The sequence below is a fragment of the Anguilla rostrata genome, chromosome 1 (assembly GCF_018555375.3).
Source record: "Anguilla rostrata isolate EN2019 chromosome 1, ASM1855537v3, whole genome shotgun sequence".
NCBI lineage: Eukaryota > Metazoa > Chordata > Actinopteri > Anguilliformes > Anguillidae > Anguilla > Anguilla rostrata.
In genome coordinates, this window is record NC_057933.1 from 82,796,325 (window position 1) to 82,809,410 (window position 13,086).

At 47.7% G+C, this 13,086-nt stretch overlaps 1 protein-coding gene across 1 annotated transcript in view; it reads right to left on the bottom strand.

Moving 5' to 3' along the window:
- LOC135248502 (IgGFc-binding protein-like) overlaps positions 1–13,086 on the bottom strand; it is a 62,334-nt gene that overhangs the window by 7,374 nt on the left and 41,874 nt on the right. The window contains exons 32-44 of the mRNA XM_064323265.1: positions 12,708–13,017; positions 11,472–12,070; positions 10,583–11,150; positions 9,960–10,225; positions 8,858–9,196; positions 7,836–8,409; positions 6,896–7,095; positions 5,997–6,138; positions 5,295–5,623; positions 2,954–3,530; positions 1,823–2,424; positions 621–1,188; positions 59–219 (exon numbers count right to left, since the gene is read on the bottom strand). Coding sequence (XP_064179335.1) covers positions 59–219; positions 621–1,188; positions 1,823–2,424; positions 2,954–3,530; positions 5,295–5,623; positions 5,997–6,138; positions 6,896–7,095; positions 7,836–8,409; positions 8,858–9,196; positions 9,960–10,225; positions 10,583–11,150; positions 11,472–12,070; positions 12,708–13,017 — 5,235 coding nt within the window. The remainder of the gene's footprint in view (positions 1–58; positions 220–620; positions 1,189–1,822; positions 2,425–2,953; positions 3,531–5,294; positions 5,624–5,996; positions 6,139–6,895; positions 7,096–7,835; positions 8,410–8,857; positions 9,197–9,959; positions 10,226–10,582; positions 11,151–11,471; positions 12,071–12,707; positions 13,018–13,086) is intronic.

The following is a 13,086-nucleotide window of genomic DNA, read 5'->3' on the forward strand; positions in this document are numbered from 1 at the left end:
GGTTTTAGAACCCCCACTTTTTTTAAAGCGCCCCCCCCGGGTTTAAAACAGGCCCCACGGGGGCCCGGGGAAAAACGGCATCCCCCCAGCAGGTCCCCCTTTTTCGTGCACTGGCAGCCCCCCCAAAGGGAAGGTGGCAGCGGGCCCGGGGCCCGTCGGCGCGGTTTGGGGGGGCACCCCGGGAGCAAGTCGTATGGCTGTTTTTGGGGCAGGAGACCGCTACAGGAGGGAGGGGGAAGCAACACAAAGGGTCAAAGGTCATTCTGTGTTCAGCACTGCCCTTGATGTTAACCCTTTGCATTGCATTTTTTTAAAACCTTTTGACCATTGAAGTGAATGAAGTTTCAGTAGGGTCATTCTGGCATGTTCAACACTTATATTACAACAGATTTGAGCATTAGAAAACGTGTCCACTTAGGATCATTTAAATACGAAATACACTATGGAAAATTATCCTTTTGACAAGATAATCTCAAAACAAGAATGATACCAAAAACTATGGGCAATATTCCCAATATTAATTATTACTTGTTTATAAGAAATTTCTTCTGATTTCTTTAAAGAAAATGGCTTTATGCGCTGTAGAAGCCCTACTGGTCAGATGATTAGACCAGACTCACGGCAGAAAGAATCACTCCTCCAGGACTGGATGACCACTCCCTCGCTCTGACAGGCGGACACGTAAGCAGCAATAGCCTCACAGACAGCAGAATTGCGGCCTTTATAGTGGCAGGCGTCGAACGCGCAGTCCTCCAGGTAAAGGGCGGGGTCCACTCGGGCGTGGCAATCTCGGAAGGGCCCAGACTTGTCGGCGATGATTCCACAGTAGCGTTGGGCCCGGTAGGCGTCGATTTGGGAGTCGGAGCAGGCCTTGCACTCGGGCTCCGTGCAGCCGGAGGTGCATCCAGGGACCACGCCTACCTTCCAGCTCTCCCCAAGCTGGGACTCACTTGCTGCTGCCTGCCCATCGCGCTGTGTTCCATCGTCGCTAGGGTTCTGGTTGTAGTTGCCACAGAGGCCGCAGACGGCACCCTGGTACGTGTTGGGGAGGGTCACAGTCACCACGCTGTTCCAGTCGAAGGTCACCCGCATGCCGAATGCCGTCTCCACCACTGCGATCCAGCCGCTGCGGAACACCACCAACTTGTCTTCATACTGGAATGGCATGGAGGTGAACTGGCCATCCACCTGGTCAGAAAGAGAGAGAACCAATCAGGGGAAAAGTAGCACTTACTACAACACATTTTTTAATTCCAGAAAATTTTCAGAATGTTACTGACAGGTGGAAACAAAAAAATGATTTTCACAAACAGTCAAAACAAAATTCTTCTTTCAAGCGAGGAAACTTGTACTTGGCTAAGTGACTACTACATTAGTCACTATATGCTTCACAGACCAGACAGCCTTTCAACCCCCAAAACAAAATCCTTCACTTGGAAGCAGAACTGCTGGAGTTGATGCATTAAGAGATGATAGTGGATTAAAAAGGACCTTCAAAAAAGAGCTGAAAATGTTTAAATTTTCAATACTCTCTTTTCAACAGTCTGCACAGAGCACAGAAGGTATAAAGCAGTTTTGCTTGTAAAGGTGCTATTTAATCATTTTAATACTTCAGCAGCTGTTTCCATTTGGCTGGACCATTTAAATAATTATCAGCTAAAGAAACCCAGCCCCGAGGGCCTTTTAACAGACCATTCAAAGGAGTCTTGGAAAACAAGTGTATCCTCAGCAATTTTCAAATTAAGAAAAATCTGTGATTGATTAAAAGAGGTTAATCTGTAACACAGACACACAAATGCTGCCACCGCTCCCTGGCCCTCACCATAATCTTGAAAGGGTAGTCCTTGCTGATCGTGATGGTAATGGCGTACACCTCCACCGTCACCACCTTGGTGTAGGACACCGCCTTGCTCCCGCGGTGGTCGTTCTGCACTGTCACCTCAAAGGCTGTGAGGCTTGGGTCTTTGGAGCACAGCGCCACCAGCTGGTAGATGCAGGTGCCCTGGAAGTTGAAGCGTCGGCCATCGAAGCTGCGATAATGGGGGTCTCCGGCGGCCGTGCAGGTGGAGTAGCTGAGTGGGCGGCAGGCGCGAACTCCGTCCTCCACTGCGCAGCGTTCGGTGGCCTTGCAGCCCGCCGGGCGGCACACCACCATGCCCAGGGCCTGGTCACACATGCACAGCTGTTGGCAGCCCTCATCGCCCCAGAAGCTCTGACCGGGTTCATAGTAGCGCCCTTGGTAGGAGCAGCCGCACTCCTTGGCGGGCACGCACTTGCCAGCGCTCAGGGCGTAGCCTTTGTCGCACACACAGCCCTCGGAGCATACCCCCTGGCAGACCGGACGGTCCTGCTCTGTGATCGGGCAGGTTAAGGGGCAGGGGCTGGCACAGGCCTCGTAATGACTGTGGGGCTGGCAACTCATAGCTGTGGGAACCAGGGACAAAGAAAAGGTCGGAATTAGGTAGGGTCTATTCCACTTTAATTCTGCCAGTTCAGGAAAACAGTTTAACCAAATATCCTCATAGACCATTTTGGACATATGAAGTGAAGAGGAATCGACCCCTTGACTATGATAGGACATGTCAAAGCTGAGGTATACATGCCACCGATCAGATACAAATGTGGACATTAACAAAACCTCAATAATTCACCTTTGCACCAAATCAGGAGTAACTAAAAGTTATACCATTTGGCTAAATAAAGGTATTGGGCCATTTTTGTGGGCTTTTTTGTACCATTTCAAGGATAAACATGGAAAAGGAAAATAGCCTTCCTACATTTGACTTCTCCATTGAATCGAGCAATAAAAACAACCAGTTCTCATTTTGACCCTGGAGCTTTTTGTTGAGTTTGCATCATAAATACTCAAACTGGATGTGCAAACAGTCTTTCTGTATTACCCGACACTTAAGTATTTATCTCATCAGATGCGCCCCCTCCCCCCAACACTTACGGCAGCCAAACTTGGTCCTCCAGTCCTTCAGGACGATGCCCTCCTTCAGGCACATCTCGCTGTAAGAAGTGAGCGCCTGGCACAGCATCTTCTTGTCGCCCTTGTGGAGGCACACGTCATAGACGCAGTTCTCCATGATGACCTTTGGGTCCACCTTGTCGTGGCACTTCTGGAAGACGCTGTCCACCTTGTTGGTGAGGGCCCCGCAGTAGGCCTCCGTCTCGTAGAGCTTCAGGAGGTTACCATCGCAGGTGGGGCAGCCGACCTGACAGTTGTCCCAGCAGTTGGGGTCCTGGGGGTCCGGCACCCTCCAGCTCTTGCCCCAGTCGATGATGGAGGGGACGGGTTGTCCAGCGGGGTTGCGGAGCTCGTCCTTGAAATCGCCATTGAAGTTGCCGCACAGCCCACACACGCTGCCATAGTAACTGCTGGGAAGCTGGATGATCACCATGGAGACTCCGTCATAGGAAACGCGCAGGCCGAAGTTCGTCAGCAGCACCATCGTGTAGCCCAACTGGGTCACCGTCACCAGATTCTGCCCCATTTCCAGGGGGAGGTTCAGTAACTCATTATCCACCTGTGGGACAGAAAGGATTGCCAGATTCCTTCAAACTCAACTCATAGTTGTGTTAACAGAAAAGAATAATAATTAACATTTAATTAATATTTTAAATGGGGCCGTCTGGGTAGTGTAGAGGTATAAGCACTCGCCTACCACCGCAGAGACCCGGGTTCAATCTCCGGCAGCAGTACTTTCGGCTTGGTCAGAGGTTCCTATGAACAAATTTGGCAGTATTCGCGGGTGGGAAGCCGGTGAGGTTATGAGTCCTGATCGTTGCATTAGCGACTCCTACTGGTTGGTCAGGGCGCCTGTTCAGCAGGGAGGGGATCTGGGGGACCGTGAACCTCCGCACGCGTTACGCTCTCCCAGTGAAACTCCTCGCTGTCAGGTGAAAAGAAGCGGCTGGCGACTCTACATGTATCGGAGGAGGCATGTGGTAGTCTACACCCTCCCAACAGAGGATAGCGCTTAGACCAGGACCGTGATTCACACGGGGAATTGGTATAACGACTTCATTGGGGAGAAAATGGGAGAAATATGGCAACAAGTTTTTTTTTTAAATTAAGTAACTCTCTTCATTTAACAAACTTCCTCTCCTGCGATATCCATGGGGTGTCTATCAACTGTTATTCTGCGTTAATATTGGAAAAAAGACCTTATGCTATAAATCAGTATAATTTGTCATTAATAAATAAGGAAAGCTAGAAATATTTAAGCCACTAGTCTCCACTAGTATCCAGACAAATATCCAGACTGAATAAATTTAATCTAAAAAGCACTGATTACTTTAAACCCTCAATAATAGAAATGCAAGTTGCTTGAGTGTTCAGAGATATCCCAAAGAGAGACTAAAACCAGTCGAAAGGGATTTTTTTGTTCCAATCAAATATTCATTATTTTTTCATTTGAGGTTTGCCTTGCCAGAGAGTATTCACAGTAACTTGCTACAAGACCTTTGCTTTACCCCATTTTTACTGTACTGTACTAGCGAACTAGCCCAGCTACACCCACTACACTCTTTTTCTAGGAACACATGAGGTTCAGACTCAGGATTTTAACTCTGAAAAACATCCACTGCCATCCTATAATAAACAAAAGTGTGTAATGCAATGGAAATGTTAGCTACTTCACGATTTCAGCAAATAGCCCAGACCTTAGCTAGATATAAACAAATCAGCCATCAATTCTAGTTTATTCTTATAGTCAAATAGTCAACATTGTTGTCATAGGTTCAGTTTGATTTTGGGTCAAAATAGTCTCAGAATGTTTCATATCATGGCAAGCAAGCTAGCCGCCAACTCCATTTGCTTCAAAACTGCAGCTATACTTCCATTCCATTCTCTAACCGCTTAGGCCAAGTCAGGGTCAAGGTGGCAAAGGGGGCAAGAATGGTAGAAATAATTCTGAGATGTGAGCTGTGATTGATTTGGCTACATTTGATCTGCAACATAGACGGCAGGCCTAGACCTAGGCTTTTCTGTGCTAAAGGCTGTCATAGCCCACGTAGCCTTAAGCCTGCCCTGGTAGCATGTCATGAGTTCAGCAGTGTAGTATTAGGCATGTGATTTTTCATACCCCTAAAGTGTTTCCACCAAAGACAGAAGGCTTGGGTATGTCATAAGCACACCCATCAAGAGCCTTAATCGATGAAACCAGGAGAGAACATTCAGCAATAAATCCAAATTCCAATGGGTCCCCCAGAGATATTTAGGGAGGAAATCTCATTATTTCCTGATAACAAGTTTGCTTATAGGGAAGCCCCCAACTTTGAGTGCTTACCATGATTCGGCCCCATTGATACTTGATCATGGTGAAAGTGTAGCCGTACACAGTCACGTCCACCTCCCTGACGAAGGAGACGGCAGTGCTGCCACGGTTGTCATTCCTCTCCTCTATGGAGAAGGGCACCAGGCCCGCCACGTCACCACAGGTCTTGGAGATAGTGTACTTGCAGGTGCCCTGGAAGTTATAGTTGAACCCGTCGAGGGTGTGGTAGTGGGGGTCACCCCAGGCCCAGCAGGTGCCGGTGTATTGGGGTACGCACACAGCTTCGCCCTTCTCTACCTGGCACGTCTCTTTCACACGGCACTTGGCGTCCTTGCAAGGATCTGCCCGACACCAAAGAGAGATTATCCTCATCTAGAAATACATTTTCAGTTTCATTTGCATTGAAGTTGACTGTAGATCTTTATTATTACATTATACATTTGTGTATCTGATGCTTTATAATGAATTTTTAAAATAAATATTTCAGTCATACAGCTGAATATTTACAGAAACTATTCAGAGCATGTCCCTTGCTGAAGAGTGCAATGGCAGTACCCCCACCTAGGATTTGGACCTCCAACCTCCTTTGACAGCCCACGTGTGTAACCCCTGAACTACCACTCTTGGAAGCTGGCTGCACTTAATGTGATGCAGGATGAGTGAGTTTCACATCAGTAAGGGTTGTTGGGTGAGATTCTGAGCCTGTGATCTTACCTGTATTGAAGCACGCCTTGACCCCCTTCCTGACAAGGCACTCGGTTCCACTGGGACAAGTGTGGGCCTGGCAGCTCAGGCCTTTAACGGCATCACACGTGCACACCTGCTTGCAGTCGTCATCGTACACCACTTCCCCTGGCTGAGGAAACCCACAAACAACAGTGATCACATGACTCACATCCTGGATCTGAAATGCCACAGGCTCTATAGACAGGCTCTGGTTGCCCCCTCCCTCTTCCCTGGTGTCCCCCCTGCATTTACAACTGCAGAAACCCAGCCTGATGCAGGCTGAACTCTCAACTCTTCAGATAGCACTATAGCTCCTGAACCCTTCAAGATGACCTTTTCTTTTTCAGTTTGTTTCTTAGGATTTGGTTTTGAATAATGCCTGTGCATATTATGCGTTATCTGTCTAGTGGTACTTTTTTAGTTACAATACAAATTGTTGTGTAAACGTATTGGTTATTAATGGCCATTCCTGCCTTCCAGGTAATATATTTTTGTATTCCTGAGAGTTACACTGATGTTCTCCACTTCTATAAGTCGCTCTGGATAAGAGCGATCTGCTAAGTGATTGTAATACAATGTAGCCTAATGTATGCTATCCAGATGATCAAATCCATATTTATGACATTCAAAGTTCTGTTACTCTCCAATTGATGCTCAAATTTTCCAAATTTACACATGAATATTAACTAAGAGGTGCGGCCAAGAACGATTCCAGAGGCCACAGGTTGCCTTTGGGCACGCTTGTCAATGTATATTCACAAGTAACAAAAACTTTAATGTGACTTTATAAAGTAGAGAGGAGAGCAGAGAAGTGAAACATAAAAGGTGACCATCTGGTTATTATCGAGAACCTGAGGTAGTGCACGTGCAGAAGAACCACAACCCACCTTGTAGCTGCGTCCGTTGTCATAACAGCCACACTGCTCGGCCAGGATGCAGCTCTCCCCATTGAAGAGGAAGCCTTCGTCGCAGTCACAGCCTTCTGCACAGGTGCTGGAGCACTCGACAATGTCCGAGAGGCCCGGGCAGGAGTTGGCACAGGTTTCCGCACAGATCTCGTAATGGCTGTTGGACGGGCAGGACATTGCTGGAATGGGAAAAGATTGGAGATCCTCAGACGATCTGCAGACTGAAAATGATTCAGTCTTTCCAGTTTTACAGAGAACCTTTCTCTGGAAAGGAAGAATTAACTTAAAATGCAGATAACACTAAATGAATCTCTCATTTGGTGCATTTGTACGTCGCTATAGTTTTTCTAATTGTTTTGCTTGAACCTACGGCTTTCACTTATGTGAATATATCAGTCCACATTAACAACCATGAAAACTACACCCTCTACATGCAAAAACAGACAGCAGCCCTTCAGCAGTAACTGAGACTTGAGCCATTGAGCCAGCAATCCCAGAGAGCAGTGCTTCAGTGTGGTTGCCAATAAACACCTCAAATTTTTATAATTTGATTAACAGAAAATGCAATCAATTCTGAAACAGGAATCAAGCTAGCAATATTTCTGTTTCATCATTCTGCATTTTTAGCTCATTACCAGTTCGTGTTCGTTTCTCACGGAAGTGCCTATGACAGGAACACAGTGCATAGAGCAGGGGGAAAGCACAGGCAAAAGCAGAACTGGACACTTATCTTCTGACTCCAAGCCATCACAGCATGTGCTGATCACTCAAAACTATCAGCTTGACTCGGGCTTTAAGTTAGAGCAGAGCTTTCAAAACTTATTCCAGGGGACCACTGTGAAAGCTGGTTTTTGGTCCAGCCAACCTGATTAATTTAAGTTACATCGTTAGCTCAGAATGCAAGTTTGGTTTAACTTACGACAGAAGGATGGAGTCCTCCAAGTCTTGATGTCGGCGCCGGCAGTTTCGCAGTTGAGCGCATAGGAGGCAGCGCTGTCACACAGCACCTCGTGGTCACCATTGGACGCACAGATGTCGAAGATGCAGTTGTTGAAGTAGGGGACCGGGTCCAGATTTGCGTGACACGCGGCAAAGGGTCCTTTGGGATCCGTGAGGATGCCACAGTAGCTACGCTCCTGGAAGATTTCCTTCAGCTTGGGGTTGCAATTGGGGCAGTTGTTGCCAGAGCAACCATCATCACACACTACGCCGGGGATGGCCACCTTCCACGCTGCCCCAAAGACATTGACATCCGTGACAAGATTTCCATCAGGCAGGCGGAACTCATCTTTCTTATTGTCATTGAAGTTTCCACACAGGCCGCAGGTTTTCCCACGGTAGTTGCCGGGGACCGTGACAGTGACTTGGTACACAAGGTTGTAGGTCACAATGAGGCCAAAGTTGGTCTTCACGGTGTAGTGCCTGCCGTCCGGGTAGACCTCCACCGCTCCATCGTTCAGACTCAGCGGTACATTGTTTAACACACCATTGACCTGTTTTTGGTGGGAGGTGATGGTAGCTTGTCAGTACAATTTATTTTCTCCTAAATTTATTCACAACTGTTGGTCTACTGCTCGACTTGTTTTTCTACTACCTTGGTCCTTACGCAACGACTGGGAATAAATGTTGCATTTTTCTTGTTTCAGACAGGGACAACTGCAAAATTACACTCAGAACTCAAGACTTGATTAATTAAGATATATGCAATAAAATAATATCAAAGAAATTAGGTGTTCTAGGACATGGGTTTTCAAGTTTGTCCAAGGCACTTAAAATAAACCAAAAACAAGAGGATTTAATGAAAAGACAGGCCATCAACATGTTATTCAATTGTTTTACCAAAACAAGTCACACAATTAGGTCACCTAAAATAAATTTAGTATTAAATAACATATCTTAAAAATAATTCCATAGCCAAGGCAGAGGTACCCTCTCACTCACCAAAACGCCACGCATGTTCTCCCGCATGATCAGTGTGTAGCCATAGACCTCCACAGCCACTAGCTCTGTGACGGCGACCTTACTCCACCAGGCAGGCCTCCACCTCTCGTTCTCCACCTGCACCGAGAATGGGACCAAATGTGTTCCCTCCAGGCCACACCCCTTGGCCAGGGTGTAGGTGCAGGTGCCCTGGAAGTCAAAGTGGTAGCCGTCGAAGGAGGTGTAGTGGGGGTCCCCGGACGCCACACACACGCCTGACCCAACGGGCTGGCACTTGCGCACTCCGTCCGCCACCTCACACTTCTCATTCGGCCCGCAGGAGAACTTCTTGCATTTCACCTGCCAACATTTACATGAAGACATTACCCAGCACATTCAAAACAATTTATGAGCAGAGATGATACCAGGTTATCAGTGTCTCCGCTGATAGTAGCAGTCATTACATCACCCTACAATATAAGGTTACCTGCATTCGCAGGTGCAAGAGGAAGACTCAATGACCTATTGACCTATTATTCTTACAAAGGAATTTGGAATAGATTTTTTGAATATCCCATACCCTGACGCAGGTCTGCCCAACCCTATTCCTGTAGGTTTCACTCTGACCCCAACAAAGAACACCTTAATCAACAGTGGGATTTTATTGAGCTGCTAATTAGTAGAATCATGTGTGTGAAATTAGGGCTGATATGAAAATGTACAGGATGGTAGAGCTCCAGGAACAGGTTTGGGAAACCCTGGACTAACGGGTGTGCTATAAGCAAAATTATGTGAATTGAAAAAAACACCCAAAGTCATAGGATTCCCAAAAAATAGGGATTTTTCAATATATCTTTATATAAAATGCATACAATAAATAAAGGAACTTCAAAATCAAGTATGATTAAAGTCTAAGGAGGGAAAAAGTCCTTTAAGTTTGTTAGGTGCCTTAAACGAGCTAGCAAGCATACAGGTTCCCATTGGTGGTATGTTGGCAGCCCAGCAGTTAGTCTAGCAGTGTGTGTTTCGAATTGGCGATAAAGCCGATGGACACATTGAGGATCATCTGTTAAGAGATAATCTGGGAAAGAAAGTGTAACCCACTCCCTCCACCGGGTCATACCTCCCCATCCTGCGAGCAGGTGCACTCCTCCTCGCACTTCCCGTTGGGGTAGAAGGTCTCGCCGATCCTGTAGTAGCGGTCATTGTAGACGCAGCCGCACTGGGAGAAGGGCACACAGCGGTCGCCGCTCAGGATGAAGCCCTCGTCGCAGGTGCAGCCCTCCTGGCACTGCGAATCACAGCCCAGGGGTGGAGACAGGCTCTGGCAGGTGGTTGGGCAGCCGGCACCGCACACCTCGTAGTGGCTGTTTAATGGGCATTTGGTAGCTGAAGGATGGAAGTAATCACATTTCATATGAGATGGAGATGCCATTTTAATCACATTAAAGGTCCCGAAGGTTTGATCTGCTTACTCTGGCTAATAAGTATTAGTCATTATTGTGTTACACTGATTAATTACATTTAACAGCAAAAGGTGAGGCGTGTGCTACAGTCCATAGGGTGGCTGACTCTCAAGCCAAATACACCCATGTGCAGGGGAGGGTTTGATCCCCTACTATCAGAGCTGCGTTCCCTTCTCTATCTGTTACCCTCTCTGCTTTCTGTCCGAATAATAAATGTAAAAACTTTGACATAAGAGACTAATAAAAGATAGGGGATGCACCCTACAGACAAAACACTCACGACAGAACTTTTCAGAGCGCCAGGGGTAGACCTTGGCCCCGCTGTCCTGGCAGGCTGTGGTGTAGTCGGTGATGGCCTTGCAAAGCACATCCTTCTGACCCTTGTAGAGGCAGACGTCGTAGACACAGTCCTGGAAGGCGCCGCTGGGGTCCACGTTGGCGTGACAGTCACGGAAGGGCCCCTTGGGGTCGCGCAGGAGCCCGCAGAAATCATTGGTTTCATACTCGCGCTTCTGCGTGATGTCACAGTCAGGGCAGGCCCCCTTGCAGCCGTGGACGCAGCCTGGGATCTCCGCCACCTGCCAGCTCTTGCCGAATTCGGTGGGGTTGGCTGAGACCTTGCCGTCCTTCTCTGTCAGGTCGTCCTGCTGTTTGCCGTTGTAGTTACCACACAGGCCGCACACGGCACCCTTGTAGGTGCTGGGGAGGGTGACAGAGACCGCGCTGTTCCAGTCAAATGACACCTTCAGCCCGAAGTTAGTCTTGACCACTGCATACCAGCCACTCTTGTAGATGTACACATTGCCATCAGCCAGGTACACAGGCAAGTGTGTGAGCTCTCCATTCACCTGCACGGTAAATATCAAGTTTAATAAATGGTGTATGTCATGTTCATTATCCCATAGAGGGTAAAAAAAAAACTTTACATTCACCCATTTATACATTTTTTTGCAACATCTGCTTATCAATGAATAAACTTTACTTAGGAAATCTAAATTTAATTTTGCTTTGCAACTGAAGAGTTACGGTATATTTTATGTTGCTCTGGATGAGGTCTGCCAAATGAAGGTCATGTTAGCACACAATGATATGATGCAGAATTTGTGTGTGATTTGATAGCATTAGCCTGCACAAATCAGTAGTCACAAATTTAAAAGAGAAGGACTCACCATGACCTTCCCACTGTTCTCCTTACTGATGTCGATTCTCAGGCCGTACACTTTAATCTCTACCAGCTTGGTGAAGGACACTACCCTACTGCCTCGGAAGTCATTCTGCACCAGCACCTCGAAGTGCACAAGGCCGGGGTCATCGGAGCAAACGCCCACCAGCTTGTACACGCATGTGCCCTTGAAGTCGTAGTGCTGCCCGTCAAAGGTGTTGTAGTGGGGGTCGCCGATGGCCGAGCAGGTGCTGTAGGACACCGGGTGGCAGTCCCTGATGCCGTTTACCACCTGGCACTGTTCCCCGGCCTTGCACCCGGTGTCCTTGCACTCCACCTGATTGCTGGTGGGGTTGCAGTAGCACCGTTTGTGGCAGCCGTCGTCTGCCCAGACGGACTCTCCGGGTGGAATATGCCGGCCTTCGTAGGGGCAGCCGCAGCTCTGCTTGGGCACGCATTTGCCACCGCTCAGGAGGAAGCCATCGTCACAGGTGCAGCTCTCCACACAGAGGGCTTTACATTTGGATGGGGCGCTGGGGTCAGCGCAGGTGGCAGGGCAGGCAGTCCCACACAGCTCGTAGTGGCTGTGTGCCGGACACTTGGCCGCTGGGAAGGCATGAGAATGGGAGGGTTAATATGCAACAGGAACTAATCATAAAACCTGGATCAAAAGAAATGTTGTTAAGAAGATGCTGCATTGGAATTTATTTCTGTGTATTGTGTTCGGGGTTGGGTTTGACTACATGTCATTTCATTCAGTTCAGGAATGAAACTGAAATGGCCATAGAACATTACGTGCATTTTTCAAATAATTGCAATTCAATTAATGATCTGAATTTACTTAATTGAAATTGAATTTCCCTCAACCCTGCGCAACAATATGCAGCAATACATTCAAACACAATATCTACTTGACACCAGAGATCTGCCATTCTGCTTGATACACAAGAATGTAATGACGCACCAAGTTACCTGCTACCACACTATTCCCAACAGTTTTCAGAATTTAAACAATGGCTAGTTCACCCTACTAGAAGACTAAATGCACACACATGTACACGCAGCTACGCATATACACACGTATATACTTGCGCGCATCCACGCACACAAAATGACTTATTTGTTTTACTTTTGTGAAAAGCCATTTACAAAGTAGGCAAAGCCAATCTGACTGAGCCACTGCCCAGGTGAATGATGTAGAATGCACAAATAATTATGTATGTACAAAAACAGAGCTACTCACGGCAGCGAGCAATGTTCCTCCAGTCGAACACTTTGATGCCGGCTGCCTGGCAGGCACTGACATAGCCCTCCAAAGCCTGGCACAGGAAGTGCCTCAGCCCGTCGCCCATGCACACGTCGTACACGCAGTTTTCCAGGTAGATGTGCGGGTCGATGGCGGCGTGGCACAAGCGGAAGGGCCCGTCCATGATGCTGGTGAGGAGGCCACAGAAGACCTCGCCCTCCCAGCGCTTCAGCAGGTTGTGCTCGCACTTCTCGCATTGTCCCGAGCACTCGTCTCGGCAGAGCACATCCCCGGCCAGACCTGGGACCTGTAATGTTAAAGTCATGGGTTATGCGGTGGATGTTCCTAAAATCTCCATCCTAGCATAAACTAGAGA